The sequence below is a fragment of the Stegodyphus dumicola genome, chromosome X2, assembly GCF_044657685.1.
Source record: "Stegodyphus dumicola isolate Sdum_Otavi_A_Nest chromosome X2, ASM4465768v1".
In the NCBI taxonomy this organism is placed as follows: Eukaryota; Metazoa; Arthropoda; class Arachnida; order Araneae; family Eresidae; genus Stegodyphus; species Stegodyphus dumicola.
The window spans coordinates 68,673,229-68,694,011 of NC_140781.1; the positions used below are offsets into that span (position 1 = coordinate 68,673,229).

Genomic DNA, 20,783 nt, shown 5'->3' on the forward strand with positions numbered 1-20,783 from the left:
ATAATAGCCTTCAATTCTTTGATGAAAGAGAGTAACTTCAGAGTTAAGATTTAAATTACCTATTGATATTGACATGAAAGTTAATTTTTTGTGTTATTATAAATTGATCTTAAGTTGTTGCATAAGCTCTTAAGTATATTAAAAAAGGTTAAGGATGAAATTTCAGAAGCTTTCTTACTTGTGTTTGCCAAATCCCAGGCCTTCGCAGATGATATAACTTAGCATACATATAAACATCAACAGAATTTTCAAATTCTAATTGTTTTTGAAGTGTACTTAGGCAGCAAAAGGTGGCAGCTTCTGTACCACCAAACCTAAATTAAGAAATAAAAAAAGAGTGCTGTTAAAAATAGATACACACAATTACAAAAATATTATTTGTAAACAAATACAAAGGCAAAATAAAATTGGCACTTTTTAAGAACTTTTTTAAAAATCTTTTAGGCACATATTTTTTAATCTTTTTAATTGACATAAATTAAATTAATCTATTATCTACTAGAAAATTGTTATAGTGAATCCTCTAGCGGCGACCATCAAAAGGACACTTCTGAAACAGACCGGTATTTATTTGAACATAAATACACATTGGTACTAATGATCACCACATCCACAGAGCTCCAAAATACTCTAGAACCGTGGACGGGGGACCAAAATACTCTAGAACCATAGTTATTTTTCTTTAAATGTATGTGAAATTAAGGGAAAACTGGGAACGATATTAAAAAAGTAACAATTCAGATATGCATATTTTAAACATGCTTGAAATTCATTATTCTGTTCAGCCCACCAGCGGCCGAGCGGTAAAGACGCTGAACACTGGTAGTTCGGTCTGAGGTTCGAATCCCGCGAATGGGCTGGCTGCATGGGCGTTTTCGTGGTTTTCCCCATGTGTAACGTGTATACGAGCCAGTTTCCCTTAGAAAGTCCTCCACGAAAGGCATCCCTCCCTTTAGGCAGATAGCCCTCGTGTGCTTTGCCATAATTAAATACACCAACACCAACACACCAACACCATTATTCTGTTCAGAATGAATTGCACAAAGGAAACATTTAATAAATATTACACATCAAAGGCTAAGCCAGGCCAAAGCAGAAAGAGAAACGCTACTAAATCGTTTTAATTGACGAAATCTAGTGCTCTCTGTGTCAAAGAAGGACTTTTCAAAGTGCGGAATAAATCAAGAAAAAGGGAATCAGTGAGCTACAGCAGCCGACGAATCGGGACTATTTTGAGTTGAGGATGAATCGAGAAAGGGCAAACTGCACTAAATCTATCAAATGACAAAGTGAAGCCAGCTTATGTATTAACTTCAAACCGAATAATCCCAGAGACATGAACTGCCATACCAATGTCATCCAAACAATCCAAGACTTCTAATCATCAAGACGTACAACAAACAGCTCAGAATCAGAACTTAACTCATTCTAGGTATGGCAGAACAATCAAACTGCTATTTCCATTTATTTAAGAACTAATATATATAACTTATATGGTATTTTTCCCTTCTTCCAGCATGCCTTCTTAGTGTAACGGTAGCACACTCGGCGCTTATTCGAGAGGTCTACTTTCGAGACTTGGCGATGGCATTGCACATTTTTCATGTCCCCTGTTTCTAAAATCCCTGCAAACTCATATACAGTCAAAAGTCTTTAATCCGGACTCGTCGGGACTACGGCAATTCCGGATTATCGATTTTTCCGGATTATAGACCATCAGTTTAAATCTGGTAAGATGGCATGCAGAAATTATAAAATTAAAAATATGAAACCGTAATTTATAAAATAAAGAGCAATTATGATCTAAAGGGTATCAAAATTTACCAAAAAAAAAGCTTAATATTTATTTGTTTACTTTATTAAACATTTCTTTCAACGCGCGCATGCGTAAAGCATACATTACGCATAGTCGAAATTAGAAAATTGCAACCAGAAAACTATTTGATTTGTATTCGTGATATTTATACTGACGAGGAATTTGATTTAAATCATATCAAAGACGGAGTACATCGAGATGAAATACTACATTATAAGCCGAATAAAATAAAAACATCTGCCCTGAAGATAAGGATAGTGCTACCAGATCAACTTCCAGTTCATTGCTCGCCGCTACTCCCCCCCCCATCGCAGAGCAGCGTGAAATTGATAAACAGATTTCGGAATGGTTAGAGAAACAAAGGAGCATTTATCCATTTTTTGCAGCAATTCCACTTTTTGTTTGATGGACATCGAAACATGCTTTCCCTTTATAGATCCAGCATCGGAAATTCTACTTGACACAATCGAAAGTTCCAACTTACTTTTATAAAATTGCTCTAACAGTCTGCAAAAAATAATAAGCCGGATCCAATTCGAAGATTAAGGAACAACGCAATCTGCAACATTAACTGAAATAGATAATTAGATAACTTTAGCTTAGCTTATACCGTCCGTTATACATTAAACGCTCATGCGTAAACGTATTATGCGCGCCTGCGTACACGCATATGCGCATGCGCAGAAAGTTTGTAGCTTCGAGGTCCGGATTATAGGTGTACAGATTAACGACTTTTGACTGTACTGTAAGTGCTCACTCATATAATAGATTTAGTGCGTAATTGCTTGTACGAGCTTTTCACCTTTCCACTTTTGTTAATTAATATCAACATACTTTTTTCCCTGAATTATAACGGTACAGAATGCTTATATGCACCCGGGAACATCAGCGTCGCTAGCCACTTTCCCGTCTAGGCGGCGCAGGGAAATTTTGATGAAAAAAACGCTTTTCTTATTAATTTAATCTTTATTTTATTTTTTAAATAATATATCAGTTTGATTTAACATAAAATAAATTCATTCGGCTAAATATGCAAATTTTCAGGGCCAGTGTAATTAACAAAAGACATTTCTAATACTATATATTATTATATATCTCATACACAACATTTTTGAGTCCAACTCAGGGGAAAAAATGAAGAAAACTGAAGATAACAGTGTGAGCGAGAACTGCATAAGACGAAACATCAAAGTGTAATTTATTTCATTGATTGGCTTTCGTTAATCTTCAGAAAATATACGAAAATGGGATAGTTGACCTGAAATAAAACCACATTCAGTGCAAAATAACATAAAGAAACTCATAATTAATGAAAATATTATATTCGATACCTAATGACATTAGTAACTCATAACTAGTGAAAATTCTAAAACAACCAAAGGGAGCATATTTATATATTTTACATAAATGCAAGTTTTTTTTAGTGGAAATAATCAGTCTCACACTTTAATCACTCAATAATCAGTCTCACACTTTAATCACTCAATAATCAGTCTCACACTTAGTTTCCATTTGAATCTAACATAATTTCTAACATACATTTTAACATCAATATATTCGCAATACTTTTTTGATGTACCTAAAACTATGGTCTGCTTGGATAATAATAAGTAAATATTAAATTTCACTCACACTAATATTAAGTTTAAATGATCATTTTAAATTTGTAATCACCATTTTTATTAAAACGAAATGGAAATAATATTCGTACTTAACTTGTCATTGCAAAATGGTAAGTTAAGTACGAATATAATTCTTAATACAGTGAAGTACGAATTTCTCTAAAAATAATATTTTTAATTGAAAATCATATATTTTACACCTAGGCATTATTAATTTTTATCCACCTTGAATAAAAGGAAAGTAAATAGTTTATCACATCTGCTTTAAAATTGTAATATTGTCAAATGAAGTACATATCACGTAAATAGTTAAAATCAAGTTTTCAAACAAACATATGGAAAACACTGCACGGGGGGAAAAAATGGAAATCAATTGATTCTGGTATAGTTTATTTATTCAGCTATGGCAAAGTACTCGAGGGCAAGGTATCTATGTGCCTAAGGTAGGAATGACTTTTTAAGGGGAATTGCTCATATACACATTACACATGGGGAAAACCCCGAAAACGCCCATGCAGTCAGCCCGTTCGCCGGAATTCAAGCCCCGGACCGAACTACCAATGTTTTGCGACTTTACAACAAGACTCCAAATTTTTCATAACATTCAACTGCATTCAGTTTCATAACATTTCAACAAATAATTCATAATGTTCAATATAAATGCATTTTAAATTATATCAATAAGTTATATTGTTATAAATAAAAATGAAGGCTTATTAGGAAGTGTTTATTGTTTTAAAATATCTTAATATAAATCGAGAGATCTTATGCCACTTTGCAAAACTTGCTATAGTCAGGCCATACGGATGATTAAAAAGCTGACTACGTCTGCCCCATCCCATGAACAATGTGTAGAATAGTAGCTTAGCTGCCAAAACTGCCAAAAAAATTTAAAAATTTCATTAAAGACTTTTACAAAGTTAAAATAATAATTACATTATCTCATGTCATGCAAGTAAGGACAGTTTTCCAAATAAAAGTGAACACACTCAGTAGTTAAAACATTTACAAAATGCAATTTCTTACCTATCAACAACAACCATCGGTCCATTTTGATATTCTAAATGCCATTCTTGCACTAAATGGACTAGATCATACACAGAACTAAGAGGCGAACAGCATTCTGGCCACCCTGAACATTCAATTATTCGACATATAACTTCATAATCATCCTGCATGGACTGAAGTATAAAGTCCCGAGTAGTAAAACAGTCTTGACTACATTCTTCACTAATTTTTACTTTGAAAGTCCCAAAATCACTTTCTTTGTCTTTTTCAGGCCAAAAGCATGGATATTCCTGAAACAATTTAATCTAATGTTAGTATCTCAAAATACATCATTTGATCTTTAAATGAACTCAAGCAAGTACGAAATTAAAACCGCAGATGATACATATATATATATATATATATATTACCTTTTCATCTACAAAGGATAGTAACACAATAGTTTGGCAATTATGATCCCAAACCATTTGCCAGAAATCTGATATGGTATCAAAGGTCGGATGTTGTGTGATAATAAATTCATTCAACTTGTGAAAACCCTAAATAAGTGGAAGTATAAACAATATAAGTTCAAACAAACAAAGTCCATATAAGTACTTCCTAAAGATGCCTCTCCCACAAAAAAAAAGGCATAAAGCTTACCTGCAAGAAACTTGCATTGATATAATCTGATCCATCTTTGCCAGGTTTAGGTGTAATGTGCACTCTGTGAGATTCTACAGGGATAATATTTATATTACGATTCTTTCCCCTGTTACAAACTTTGGTGGCAGAGACAACACCAAAATCTTTTGCCTTGAAACCCGTGACTAGCTATAAAAAAATTATAACCACTATATAATTATTATTACTCAAATATACGTAATACAAAAAGTAACTTTAATAATATTTTTCAAACGTACTTGACGGGGGGGGGAATTTTTAAAATTTTAAATGGCAAGTAAGTGCTTATTTAAAAGGTTTTGGCCCAAATTGTTTTCTAAACATTTCCAACACAACTTGTTTTCTTTTGACATTAAAAAATACTAGCGAGTCGTAGCATATAAGGCAATTTCCTATAATGCAAAAATTATCATTTTTTATATAATTTTTCATACCCGAATTTTGGCGGAATTTTGTTTTTTAAATCCATATATGAAATCTAATAAATTGCACTCGAAATCCATTTTCCATAATATAGCTTCCTTGGATGAATTCCTGATATTTGATTTGGACATTCTAAATGACTTTTTACTGCTTAAATTTCAGTACTTTGCTAATTATACTGTAAAGTTCATTTCTGCGAATAAACCAGTTATTTTATGTTTTGGATCTATATTGTCACTTCTATTTTCCTGCAAGAATGCAAATTTAGTTCGCAAATTTAAGGTGACAGAGCGCGTTCTACTTCTTAAAACCACGTTACTAGGTTACTAGATCAAACACAATTTGGAGTCTTCGGCTCTGCATAATAATTTCGATAGCTGAATATCAACACTTGTTAAGATCTGAGCCGACTTCACGTTAATTGATCTATGTAGCCTTTGGCTGTTAGCTTAATTAAATTAAATTTTGCATTTAACTTTCTATTTTTAAGTACCCCGCCACAAGGTGGCTGAGCTGTAAGCACCAAGTGTGCCTTCTGTTCTTATTTAGTTTTAAATAAAGGATGTTTTACACCTTTCTCAAGTTTCAGTTGTTATTTTAGACTTAGCGATAATTCACTGCCAGTATATCTAAAGTTTGGTACACTTTATGATACCAACGAAAATTACTAAAATTTATAACTCATCTAAAAATAAATAGACCTGACAGATACCTATAATTACTACTTGTAATCTACACTAACACGAAAATTAAAACAACAGTTTAAAAAAAGTGCAACCTACTTTATTTTTAAGGCTAAAAAAGAGATAGAGAAAGGAAAAAAACAATGACAAGTCTTTTAGCTTGACTTTTCTCGATAAAATTGAAAGAATAATCAATTAATTATGTATTTTAAATGCAATATAACTTCAGTTGTAAACTGAAAATAAACGCTCTGATATAATTTTTTTGTCTAAATTCGTGGGCAGATTTAACCAGCTTCCAGTCGGAATGTATGCTTTTGGCTGGCGCATTCTCTTTAGGTCGGGTGAAATAATTTGCATACTGCCGCTTCGCGAAGTTGAATCTTTTTGAATTATTCGATGAAATTAGTATTGTGCTTCCAACTCCATTCTGTTTTATCTAATAACACACATTTTGCATGAATGCACACTAATGATATATGGTGTAAGGGTCTGCTCTTCCAAAAGCAGCAACTAAATATGATAACAACTTACTTTGAACTGCTTCTCCAATAGACTTAATACCGCCTTCTGATTTTCTTGATCTTGATCGATGACTTGCAAGTTTTGGACATACTGAGAAAATTCTGTAACAGGAGTTTCAGTTTCTCCACTTTCAATTGCTTCCAGTAACGTGTCATGAATGAAAATATATTGCTCCTGAAAAAAAAAAGAAAGAAAGAAAATTTTTATTAATCTGGGATTCTGAAGTTCAGTCAAAAAAGGCTTCGTTTTCAAAATTCATTTCCTAATTCTAAAAATATGATAAAAATCAAATAAAACATTCACGTTATGAGGTTTTACACAAAATCTGTAAGAAACATCTTTCACGTTTAAAGGCTTGCTGTACTAATTTTGGATTGTATTATGAATGTACATACAGACTTAAAATAATGTATGCATGCATTACTGTAAATGGTTAATGTAAATTTTATTTCAAGCGCTATATGAAGCGCAGATTAGCAAATTTCATAAAAATTAATTGCATTCATAACAACGCTCACACGCACACACAAATACAGTCACTGACACACATTAAAAAATCCTCGAACAAATCAAGCCAGTTTTTATAATAATTACCTCAGTTTGAACAAGAAAATTTCTTTGCTGCCGAATGTGCTTTAAAAATGCAGGAACATTGAGACTTTGTTTGTGCTTTGTCTGCTTCAGCATGGCATCAATTACAATGTATGTTCCTGTTCTTCCAACACCAGCACTGTTCAAATGCAATTTTACATATTTTATTTGTAAAATAATGATCATACAAATAACAGTTTTCATAAAAGATGGCATAATAAATTTTCGTAAATGTTAAAAGATTTTTTTAACCTTGTCTGAATAAAATATTTGATGCATTTATGTAACTGAAATTTTCAACAAAATGGTGATATTTTTTACTGTGTTAAATTAATTATATTGAATCAATCTAGATAAATCAAAATAACTGACTATTACATATGCTTTACCCTAAAGCATTTTCGCAAATCTCCACTCAGTTCTCTGAAACAAAATAAATTACTGCACAATGGCATAAAACTGCTAGATGTTTTGTTCTTTACAATTGACAACTATTTTCAGTTTCTGAAGTAATTATATCCTCAGTCCTTATCCTACAATCTAATACACTCTTATTGCATTTTAACTTAGACTTCAATCAATCAATAACTTTAAAAATATATTCAATACTACTGAACTACATTATCTATTTTCCATAAATTAATTTTGATATGCCACATGAGTTACGAGCAATATCCTACTATCATGCTTATTAACATAATATAACCTTTATTAAATAAATTTATTTTAGCATTAAACGATAAATAATTTCTTTACAATACCCTACTTTGCTCTATTACAAATATACCGAATTTAATAGATATTCCACATTTCTTCTGCATACATATAGTCATGTAAAATAATAAATAACATTATTTATTATATTCTAATATTCAATTTATTTATGAAAAATGTATTAAAAATAATCACAGTACAAAACAAACCTGCAATGGACTATGATAGGTCCTCCATCTGAAGGATTAGCCGAAGCTGATTTTCGTATAAAACTTAAAACTGGCAAGGGATGCTCAGGAACTCCATGATCAGGCCAGTTCGTGTAATGATACTGATACACAGTTCTTTCGGATGAAGTTTTCTGTTAAAAATCAAAAACATTATTTAAGTTTTCACTGCTTTTGGTGATGTTCTAATAATTCATTACATGCATTACTAAAAGTCTAAATTCTATAATGCAATATTAGTTAAAGAAACATTAAATCTGCAAAAGGCATGAGATTTAAATTTGTAAATGAAATTAATGAGTGTATAACTTCTTAAACCATCCATTCAATGTAACATACTCAACCATAGGCATAAAATTTTAAATATTACTGTTATCATATTAGAAGGTAATAATGATTTGGAAAAAAAGGAATAAACTATTAAGGTGTCAGTTCTTAAACCTTAAAGTGATAACCAAACCTCCCTTTTTCAACAATAGATTGAAGATTTAAATTATCTTCTTCCTTCAATAAAATTATGTTGCTTGGAAAAAAGTGATTGAAAATGGATTTGCAATTAGATATAAAAATTCATCGCGAGACAATTTCACTCTTTAATGAGTTAGCTAGAAATATTAATATATATGACCAATTTGCCAAGTACACAGACGCATTAAAAATATTAAAATTATAAGAATAAAATATTATTAAAACTATGAACTCAGAAGATTTGTATTAACATAAGTGTAAGTAAAGAAAAAAAAAGTACTTGTAATATAAAAAGCTGAGGAAACCAATAATTTAAACAAGTAAGAAACAGCAGCAAAAACCACAAACGAAATTTGTAGAATGTTTTTGTTTAAAATTAGGACTTACTTTCTTAACTTTCAAATTTCGAATAAGAAATGTGCGAATAGTGTATGTAGCTAACTCAACTTCTTGTATAAGTTTCACTTGAATTATTCCAAAAATTTCACTTCCTTCTTTTGGCCAGTACATATCACATTTTCTCTGAAAAACAAATTACATTATTTTAATATATTTTTTCATTAATGGAAATACAGTTGGCTATAATATCCAAACTATTGTATCTCTAAACAAGCACTGGATTCTTAACAATTATGTTTCAAACTGGGCAATTTGTATTATAATACAATATTTACAATTACAAATGAAGTCCAACACTCTTAATCACACTATAACCAACACTATAATCGAAACATAATAACTGACAGCAGTGACTATACAATTGACGAAAGTTTCAAAATTTTCACTCTTTAATGAGTTAGCTAGAAATATTAATATTAACATTTTAAAAGTTCTTAGATTGTTTCATTTTCTAACCGAAAAGCAAAGATTATTGCAGCTTTGCTTCTTTCTGAACTGACCTCCTGACTAACAGGAAACTTTTCATTGGTCTAAAGTTGAAACAATACGAGTATCATTTTAATTTCTGGTTTCTGTTGCTTGCACTCCTTAGGAGTTAAAAGTAATTTACAACAGCATGTTGCTAATCGTTGCTATTCATTTTATCGATAATATTTTTTAATCAAGAGTGTGTCTCCTTAATAAATTTCCGTTGATTGTTTATTTTTTTTTTTTTTTTTTTGAAGCTGAAGCATCAAGTAGTCTGATAGGTTTCAATACAAGATTTCATTAAATACAAGATGTATAACATTTTGATTTCTGTGTTTGCACTTGAGTTCCTCTAATACGCATTGATAACAAGGATAAAGAAAGCTGAAAATGACTGGATTTGAAATTCTTTTTATGTCAAAGGAATAGCTGTAAAAATTATACGCTGCTTTCTAAAAGAACGCGATGCATATTCAGACCTTCGAAATGCCGGCTTCAGTTCTATTTGGCAAAACATGCTGGGAATATGAAATATGAAAATAGAAAAATAGAAGAAAATATGAAAATACCATATATGACCAATTCAGATTCACCCGCAAATATGCAAATTAGGTTTTGGTAGAAGACATGCCTTTCTGAAACGTTTGAGTAGTTAAGTACAATTGCTGATAAAAAAAAAATTTGATAAAAATTCTAGTTACTTTATTAGGACTCAGCTAATATAATCAGACGAATTTCACCGTTGGCGTGCTGTCGGCCGGCTTGAAACATGGCAGTCTTTTAAAGATGTCACTATTCGCTTGGGTATTGACCACCCCGTAACTTCTCGTTGAAAATGATTTGAAAGTTTTGGAATTGAAGGTAGTATGTACCCTATCATTAAGAGTTCTGACGATAAGCCTTAACTATGAGCTAAATACGAGCTACTGGTCAATTCTAAGAACAAGGGCTATTACAGTAACTGTGTAGGGAATTTTGTGTTAATTAACCAGCTATTTATAATTTCAACCTTTACTATAACTTTCCCTTTCCATCTTTCTCACCAGAAAACAAATGTGTAGCCAGTATTTAAACAGATGTTTTTGGATTTTTAGGCAGAGCGTGTTTCTGGCATTCCGTGCGCACTGCGCTGTTAGTGCCCTGCCAGCTCTGATAGTAGTAATTATTCGGCTGTGCATTCTGTCGCTGCTGACACTTTAATTCTTATGCTCCAGTACAGTTAGTGAGCCAACTTACAGTAGTATTTAATCGGGTTGTCCTTGACTACTGTTAAACGTTTGACTTAATTTGGGCTTTGTGCGCCAAGAGAACGGCTTTCGGTTTAAGTGAAAAGGTTATTTAACCTTCTCGACTTATTCGTTGTTTCAGACATAGCGATAATTCGCTTCACATCTGTTGGGGTTATTGGACTAAATAGCATTACCAGAACATCAGTAACCCTACAACTGAAAAGTCAGTATCTGCGACTAATATGCGGCGAAGGCTCATATATGAAAAGACTGTAAAACGGCTTACCACAAGTCTGTGTTCCGTATCCCAGTTCTGCGCACAGCATCACGATGGACGTTATGCGCATCTGAGGATATCAGGTTCAATGTTCCGTCTTACTTTCTTTGGGAACATGCAAGGACCTGACTCGGAACAGGGAGCTTACTAAAGCTATGTTCAATAACTGTGGGAAGTAGACAAGATACCCAGGAAGGGTATACAAAAGCCTTTATTTTTCACTCTTTACAATAATTTCCGTACTTCGGAATACAGAGACCAACTACTTGTGGTCTGAACGTAAGAATATAAAAATATAACTAAACTCTAACTTAAATTTGGAATAATCAACAAGGGCCTACGTGTAAGATTGGCCGGATATTAACAGGAAGCCGTATGTAGTACAGAGAACTGTTAACACTACAATACGCTTAAAATTATCACGAGGATTAAACCTCTGGCCTGGAAGGCAAACAGCAACCGAGTAAAACTTCTAAGGCAAGCGGCCTGCTTCGACTAACTCCTTCCTCTCTCTCGCTTGGCAAAAAGGCACAACTTAAGTACTTGGCGTTCGCCAGACAAATTTTGCATAAATAAGTTAACGCTTTTAATTCTGGCCGGAAGTAGAAAATAAGAAGTGATAGTAAAGATTTAAAATAAAATAAACGTTAGTAAAACTTAAGATCCTTACAAGGGAACCGAGAAGAAAGAATGTTATGAGCTTCCATTTGTCACCGTCATGTAGGGCTAGCATTGGGCGTCTAGCATGGAATGCTATTGGGTATACATCCCGGTTACCACATGCTCGAATAGCAGGTTAGTGTGGACAGCGGCATCCGCCGCTACATTTCTGACATGTCAAGGCCTCATATTCTAGGCTTGCACATCATCATCTTTCAATAAGATAATGCACGGCCGCATGTTGCCCGGGCTATCTTGACCTTCCTTGATACAGAAGGTATTGTTCTGGTCATTATTTTCTTCAGATCTCTCACCCATTGAGACCATCTGACCATGCATTTCCCAAAGACTGGCATGTGACCACGCGCTAGCCACTACGATTGATGACCTTTGGCAAAGAATCGAAGCCGCATGGAATGAAGTAATCATAACTGTCATTCAAGCTCAATACGACTCAATGCTCGCCCAGCCGGATCACAGCCGTTGTTGTTGCCACAGGTGGAGCTTTGTGAACAGTATTCTGCAGATTGTGTACCCCTAATCCCCTGAAAATTTAATCTTGTCTTCCTCTCATTGTACTTTGTACAATAAATAAGATTTTGCTAATTGCTTTCCTTTCTGGTGAAGAATTTTAATGGCTAGCAGCATATGTGCATTAAGTACTATTGTTAACATTTCTACAAACGCTTTTATTACTAGATAAAATTTCTTTCCTTCTATTAAGCAAATACAAACCATATTTTATTTTTCGATAAAGATACTCATGAAAAAAACTGGAATAAACAGTATCTCCATCAAAATCTACGCAAACTGAGAAATTTTGTAAAACTTCTTTCATACATTTTTATGAAATATTAATGTTTTACAAAAAGTCTGTAACCATTTTTGTGACAGTCCTATAACTCCAGCTAGAGCACGATCACACCAGTTTTTGATCAACAAAGTATTCATCAGGGCATTGCCCTGAACATGAAAGAGCATGGCTTAAAGTTTCAGCGCCTACTAGTGGTCAAGCCAAGAAATCACTGAATATTATTCGACCCTGGTTAAAATATCGACAAAAGGACTGGCTGCAAGATTTTGTAATGCTTATGTTTTTGTAAATTTAAAATAAATTTTTAATGGTTTTTAAAGATATTTTCTTGCTTATTCGCAATTATTTTCATTTTCTGTTTTTCTAAGAAATGAAGCATTAAATAGGTTTCAGCACCCAGAGGTATGCCTACTCCAGATATTTCTATGAGTAATAAAATGTAGCATTACACCTGCCATTTCACAGTAGAATATTATTCAAATTCAAAATGGTTAACTGCATGTAAACAGAGAACTAGACTATTTTGCTATTTAACTATATATAAATAAATAATTGTATATATTATAAACATATAACATTTTGATGATATAGTTATTTATAATTTTAAAAGTTTTTTTATTTTACGTGGAAATCCTCAGTTTTAATTTTTTTAAATTACAAGCCCTCATGGAAAACCATTTGCGAAACACTGCTCTAGCATATTACGCATTATTATTCCTGTTATTTTAACTATTAAAAAATTATCTTTTTTTTTTTATACCTAGTCCCTCTTGATAAAACCCCGACATGTCACTGATTCCAAAAAGCCGTCGAATAATTATGAAAATAAAAAAGAAACCAAAACAAATGGCGTCAGGACACTGCTCACCTTGCCAAGTTATCCTAAAACAGTCAAAATGACCGCTAGCCGTACCTCTAGGTATATATAGTCATATTTTAAGAAAAAAAACTAATAATTTAAAGCCTGCCAAATAAGTTATTTTGTTATCTTGGCATATATTTTGGAAAAGTCAAAATATTTAAAGAAAAAATTTTTAAAATACGAGAAATTTAATCTTATTTGCGAACAAAATGACCCAGGGTTCATAGTCACATTTTAGTTAAAAAAATAAGCACTTATAAGCACAATAAGCACTTATAAGCACTTTTCAAGCACATTTTAAGGAAAAAAATAAGCACCTGTCTAATTACATTATACACGACTGCATAACCTTAAAAATTAGACTTGTAATTTAAAATATGAGAAATACAGTATTTATTAAGAGAGAATAAGCATTACCTCAACCATGGAAAATAATTACTTTTATTTTTAAATAAATGCTTTAGACATTTTGATATGTGCATTATATAAAAATAAACCAATGGAACTAAAAAATATTCTGCTTAGCAAGCACAGTAAAACTCTTTTAAGTGTTCATAAACAAATCTCGGACAGAACATCAAAATTAATTATCTCTGCAAAATATCGCAATACGTGAGCCGTAATTCTTCCTTACGTGATATTACGCAATCGGAATCAACAGCTGCCAGTATTGGGAGAATAAAGAACTAAATAAATGGGGTGTTTTTCATTCTAATTTTCAACAGACGGCGTTAAATTTCCGTAATAGAATCATTCTTCGCTTGGGTTGGTAGACCGCGGAACTTTTAGTCCTATTCAATCCAGATTGGAAAGTGACAAAAAAAAAAAAAAAAAGGTCCGTTGCTTGTTTTGCAGCGAACTGTAACAGTTTCAAAATTCGAGATTTTGTGGAGAAAGGGAGAACCTCCCAATCATCGTACTGTATAATGTATTGGCCAAAAAAATTAAATTATTTTGACTATTCGATTACTTTCCCTTTATTTAAGCCATTCCGAATATTATTCGAGTCCACCAGCGGCTGAGCGGTAAAGTCGCTGAACACTGGTAGTTCGGTCTGACGTTCGAATCCCGCGAACGGGCTGGCTGCTTGGGCGTTTTCGTGGTTTTCCCCATGTGTAACGTGTATACGAGCCAGTTTTCCTTAGAAAGTCCTCCCTCCCTTTAGGCAGATAGCCCTCGTGTGCTTTGCCATAATTGAATAATCCCAATCCCAAACACAACCATTTTTGGAAGTTTACTATACTTCAGCAGTTACTGCAACTATGTAATTATAAACATTCATATATATGCCCATAATATAAGCATAATGATCATAATAAACACGAACATGAACTGACCAAGCGGAACGAGAATGCAAATTATTAAGATCTTGATAGAAATTCAAACGTGTGTAGTATTTGGGTGGGAGGAAAAGAATGCCGAATGTACCGGAATTTTCTACTGCTTTCGCAATTCTTTGACCAATAGTACGACGGGCACCTGTCTGTACTCTTCATGCACACCAAAGGTTATGTTAATGCAGAGAAAGGGGGAAAAGCTATTTCCGGGAGTATGATTCACCATCTGACATTCCATATTAGGAAGAAAAGTAGTTTATTTAGTTTCGGCTTTGGTACGGGGAAAAATAGCGCGTTCATTAAAAAAAAGCACTAAAAGCAAAAAATAAGCACTAAAAACAAAAAATAAGCACTAAAAACAAAAAATAAGCACTAAAAACAAAAAATAAGGGCTTTAAAGAAAAAGTAAGCACCTATAAGGGCCTTTATATTTTATTTTCAAATATAAGGACTTATAAGCACTTATAAGGACCGCTACGAACCCTGTGACCGCTTCCGTTATTCTGGTACTAAATTGATTGCTGACTCGGTTAACAGAGACCTCGGTTAATAGAAGCCCTGTCAATAAATGTTCTACTGTACTATCAAAATGAGTAACATTCTGAAGCTCAAATCTCATAGGCATTTGTGGGTCATCTGGGAAATGAGCAAGCACATATGCTGTCAAAAGAAGCCACACAGGGACTCACCATCCAGCTTCCAAAATCATATCTAAAACGAGAAATTCGCCACTGGTAGGAGGAGTGGGAATCAATTCGTAGGAATAACGAATTCATCTCCAAACCTAGAACAGGCTATCTCATCTCTGCTGGCTTTTTTACTCATTTCATTTAACGGGAGTCTGTAACAAGTCCATTTCCACTTCTAATATCTGTGAGTGTGGTGAGATCGACACACACGACCACTACGTTACGACGTGTCCAGTCATTGAGGAGTGGCACATACTACTGCCAAATGAAGATCTTCCCTTTAGACGTTTCTTCATAAAACAACCAGCAATTATCAAAAAAGGTTATATGCATATTGAATAAGCTTGAGGCACTAGGACAAGAATTGTGCAGTACGAACTGATGCATCAGTGAGAGCTACTGACCTGTTGGGCGCAAAAGTGCATGTATGCAGAACGAGGTAAGTATTGCAAAAAATGCATATGTAAAACTGTAAAGTAGTGTACAATATAGTGTATATGTAATGCTACAATATCATGTACCCTGCAATTATGCAACATAAAGGCACTAAAATGTTATATTTACTAGTGAATTCTGTATTCAGTGCATTCATCAATATGGTATCTAATATAATTAATAACTTTAGTATTGTAATATGATATGTCGCATTCTCAGTTGTGTAATATGAAAGAAAACGAAATGCTAATTTATTACATAATGCATTCTGGGTGTAGCGAACTGTGTAGAGTGATATATATATATATATAATAGAGAGAGAGAGAGAGAACAGTATCCTGTGTTAAGTGAAGCATGCATAAGAGTAATGTTGTAATATTTAGTATCTTAGGCAATGAGTTTATTTATTATTTAGTATCATATGCAATCAGCATTTAGAATTTCTGCACTTAGCATTTAGAGTTGCAATGCGTAGTGAGTATTATTCTTAGTATTTTATGCAACGTGAATTTAGTACTTCTGTAATAAGCAAAGTGCATTCAGAATTTTATGGAATGTGTATTAGTATTTTAATGAAATACTTACATAGGATTTTACATACGTATTCAGCATATAGTATCTTATCCAACGTGTACTCAGTATCTTATGCAATACGTATTTTAGCTAGCCAATAAGAATTTAATCATGCAGTGTGTATTTAGTATTGTCTCTAGTAATCTAGGCAACATGAATTTAGTATCGATACAGGATATATTTAGTATTATGTGCGAAGTGAATTTTGTAACTATGCAATGTGTGGTCAATTTAGTATTTAATGCATTTTATGCAATGTGCATTCATGACTTATCCAATGTTTATTAAGTATGCAATGCATATTCAGAAATTTATGCAATGTTTATCAAGTATGCAATGCAAATTCAGAACTTTATGCAATGTGTGTATAGTATTTTATGAAATATCTATTCAGGTCTTAGTATCTTACACTATGTGTTTCGAGAATTTCAGTATCAATTTAATCACGTAATGTGCACTTAATATTGTCACTAGTATTTTATGCAACATGAATTTAGTATCTAGACACGATATATTTAGTATTTTGTGCAGCGTGTGTTTAATAACGACTCAGTATAATTTTAAGAAATGTGTGGTAAATTTAATATTTAGTTACATACTACTGACCATTCAATTGCATAAGTCTGACCAACCAATACAACTGACCAACCAATTGCATAGTCTCTACAACTGGCCAGCCAATTTCATAAACTTTTGTCAAGTCCTTGTGCGGTAGATGTCCTTGTATGATCATGTATGAACATTGAATAATTTTCAATAAATCTGTTGCGGCCGCTCTGGGAAACCAGTAAGGCATTGCCGTAGATAAATGCGGTTCCGGACCACACCCGATTATTTACAATGCCGTCCGAGTGTCTGGCCCTGCTTTCACCTGTTACTTTCACCTATACTTATCAAAATGACTCGCAAATATATTTTGAGTAAAACCTGTTAAATTAATAGCAGTTCCAATTAAAACAACAAAAATTAAATTTCAGTATAGTATTAATCAATTACTAGTAAATCAAGACCGAGTAATAATTAATAGAAATATATTCAATCGCAAATGCTAAAATAAAAAACAAAAATAAAACAAAATGCATTTTCAAAACCTCCTAAAGAAAATACTGAATTACTTTAATTGACAAATAATTAAAATTCCTGCATAAAATATAAATGGTGCATAAAAAAATCAACACTAAGGTAAGAAAAATATATACGTCAGTGTCTTCTTTTGAAGACTCCATTTTCATTGCATTAGCAGCTACTTTTACAGCAGTACAAAACATATTGTAAAAACAGAGAAAATTTGTTTACTCATTTATACTGTCCTCCCTCTCTCCCTCCCTGTCTCTAATTTAAATATTGTAGGGTTTTATTCAATAGCTAATAATAGAATTGAAATATTTATAGTAATATCGTTTAGTTTGCAGATTTTTTTTTTAATCAGCAGAATCACTAATCTTATCACCTGAGTTGGCAGCTTAGAATTACAAATTTTGAAATACACTCTATCACTAAAGTTACTTAACTTATTTACATTATGATGTTTAAATGATAACAAATTCGATTTCATATGATGTCTAAGTAATAAATAATTTTCTATTGGTCAAAATTCGTGTATTGCACGTGATCAGATTGAAATTAATTTTAAACTGATTTCAAATCACACAACAAACATTCACATTATACTTGAATACAAACACCATAAATATGAACTTGAACACTACAAAGCTCTAACTATATAAATTTGTAGTAACCAATAGTAGCAAGGACAAAATATACGAATATATAAAGGAGGAGATGATATAATTGTTTCTTCTGGAAGTTATATAATGTAAAAACATAATTTTCATCCATTTTTTTTAAACTTGAAGATTACGTATCAAAAATTATTTATAAGGGGAGGGGATTACTCACAAATTTTTATATTCACTTTTGTGTTTCTTGTCATAAAGAATTAAGAATGTAACCAAAAATTTACACACAGAGAGAAAATAACAAAAACAAATAATTACTTATGTTATAATAACATTTCAATACATAAAAGGTAATTATTTACTCACCCTACCCCTTTCAACAAGATTTGTTATCATGATTATTATATACACCTTCTGCTCCCAAATCATTCTCCAGTAATCATCAAATGTTGATGGTAAAGGTCCTTGAGTACCTATATACGCATTTGGCTCATTGTAACCCTAGAACATTTTACTATTTCAGTTTGTGAGAAAGAATCAACCAGATTTTTCTCTTATGATGCATTCAAAAGTAACAAAAGAAAATGACAAACAACAAGTACATCATTCTCAAAATAATTACAGAATGCGTTTTACTTCAATAAACTTCCTGTTAGAGAATGATTTTGATTTCGATTAATTATATTGTAATAACTTGGAACATATACACATTCTGGGATTATCGGAATACTGAGCACTTGGAATTTCATATCAAAGAGAATTAAAACGAACATAATATGCAACAAAAAATAAAATAATTAAATTACTTTAAGAATATTTATTATAAATTATTTTATGAATATTTATTACTTGAAATTATTATTAATAATTAAATTGCGCATTTTATACTAGTTATTAATTGTTAAAAACGCATTTTTTAACCCTTTAAAAACTAATTACATATTGTGATGCTGTATGTGTTTAATCACAATTCACAATTCAAAATATGAAACACGTTAATTGCTTCAAAAGCTAAAAGTCGCCATTTTTTCACATAAAATATTATGTATAATATATTACACTTACATCAATATAGTTGGCATTTATGTAATCAGCTATTTTTTTCTGCCCAGGCAGAGTTTTCAACACAACTCGGCTGTGATCGTCTAAAAATAATTAGATAAATATTGATATAAATCTGAATAATTTAAAAGACTTTATTAAATTACAATTAAAAAAACTGCAATTGAAGAATATAAGATGAAAACTTTGTGGAACATCACTAACCTCTGTCAACAAACCAAGAAGTAATATTTTTGTAAATTACTGATTGTAATAATGAACTCAGTTTGTTACAGTTCTATTAACAGATTTATAAGCAGTTTTATTAAAAATATTATTTAGACCACTTCTAAAATAGAGAGAAATGATGGAATAACAATTTAAAAGCAAGAATGTTTTTAAACATATAATTTTCTCAAAAATTACTCCTGTTTACTTTATCAATTTTGTAAAGCGATCGATTTTGTAAAGAGGCAATTTGTTTAATAATAAAATTCTTTCAATACATTAAATTATCAATGCAAGCTCAAGATAAATTCAAATAATTCTTTTTCTTCCCTTAGCCTAAATACTCACAAGCAACAATATTAACATATCTGTTTTTATTTTTGTTTTCAACCAGCTGAGAACATTCAGAAGAAAGTTCCAAATCCGTAGACTGTTGAATAGCCTGAAAGAGTACATTTAATTCAAATTTACAACAGTAGAAGATTATAATACAAATGATATGCAAGGAAAAAAGAAAAACAAATAATAAAAATTACAAATTTTTATAAAATTTAGATAATTTAAAATATTTAGGAAAAATTTTGAAACTAAAATATTTTACTTACTTTACAAAAATACATTCGATAAAAACAGAATGCATCATAAAAAAATAATAATTATGTTAGATGCGATTAGTGAATGCTTCCTATCCATGCATATACATGGTTGTGTTAGAAAACTATTATTTAATATTATGGGAAATTTTTTAAGTTTTTGATTTAATTGCTCTAATTTTTGCTTTCATATTAGAACGTTTGCTACTGGGTTGATATTATTTCTATATATTTTATCTGTTCCTTATAGACTGGATATTTTAACACAGTAGAATTAGATATTCTTATCAAAAGTCTTACAGTTTGTAATAATTTTGAATAGGTTTTCCATTATTAATAAAAAGGTCCATTTCCATTATTAGCAAAAAGTAGTATGCATTAACTTATTTCAAGTTCGCAATTTCGAGGTAGCCCGCTTGAGTAAAAATCTGTGGTCTGGAATGGAAACAACATATTTCGTTTTCTTGCTTTTTATTTTTAGGATTAAATACTACCAGTACATTTTGTATTAAAATTCCCGAATCAGTTGAATCTCTTAGCTGAATATATTGCTTGGATTAAAACTATTACCTTCTAAATTGCTGCAAATGAAAGGTAAACTAACTTCTATTCTTCTTTTAAAGTATTAAATTTATGAACTACACCACATTAAAGATTAATTTTGCTAAAAAAAAGGTTATTTTATTAAGAAAAGCTATTTTTTCTAAAGAAGGGTTATTATTAAAGTATCATTTATTTAAACGATCCGCTTAAGGGGTA

The 20,783-nt window shown here is 31.8% G+C and overlaps 1 protein-coding gene across 2 annotated transcripts in view; it reads right to left on the bottom strand.

Moving 5' to 3' along the window:
* Positions 1 to 20,783, bottom strand: part of LOC118198401 (putative receptor-type tyrosine-protein phosphatase mosPTP-1) — a 178,001-nt gene that overhangs the window by 17,569 nt on the left and 139,649 nt on the right. For both annotated transcript variants that reach the window (XR_015039036.1, XM_085809345.1), the window contains exons 14-24: positions 19,780 to 19,873; positions 19,228 to 19,307; positions 18,529 to 18,663; positions 9,128 to 9,262; positions 8,255 to 8,406; positions 7,335 to 7,470; positions 6,750 to 6,914; positions 5,089 to 5,259; positions 4,857 to 4,985; positions 4,465 to 4,736; positions 179 to 314 (exon numbers count right to left, since the gene is read on the bottom strand). Coding sequence is in view for 1 of the 2 variants with exons in the window: in XM_085809345.1 (XP_085665471.1) it covers positions 179 to 314; positions 4,465 to 4,736; positions 4,857 to 4,985; positions 5,089 to 5,259; positions 6,750 to 6,914; positions 7,335 to 7,470; positions 8,255 to 8,406; positions 9,128 to 9,262; positions 18,529 to 18,663; positions 19,228 to 19,307; positions 19,780 to 19,873 (1,605 nt within the window). In the remaining variant the exon portion in view is untranslated. The remainder of the gene's footprint in view (positions 1 to 178; positions 315 to 4,464; positions 4,737 to 4,856; positions 4,986 to 5,088; positions 5,260 to 6,749; positions 6,915 to 7,334; positions 7,471 to 8,254; positions 8,407 to 9,127; positions 9,263 to 18,528; positions 18,664 to 19,227; positions 19,308 to 19,779; positions 19,874 to 20,783) is intronic.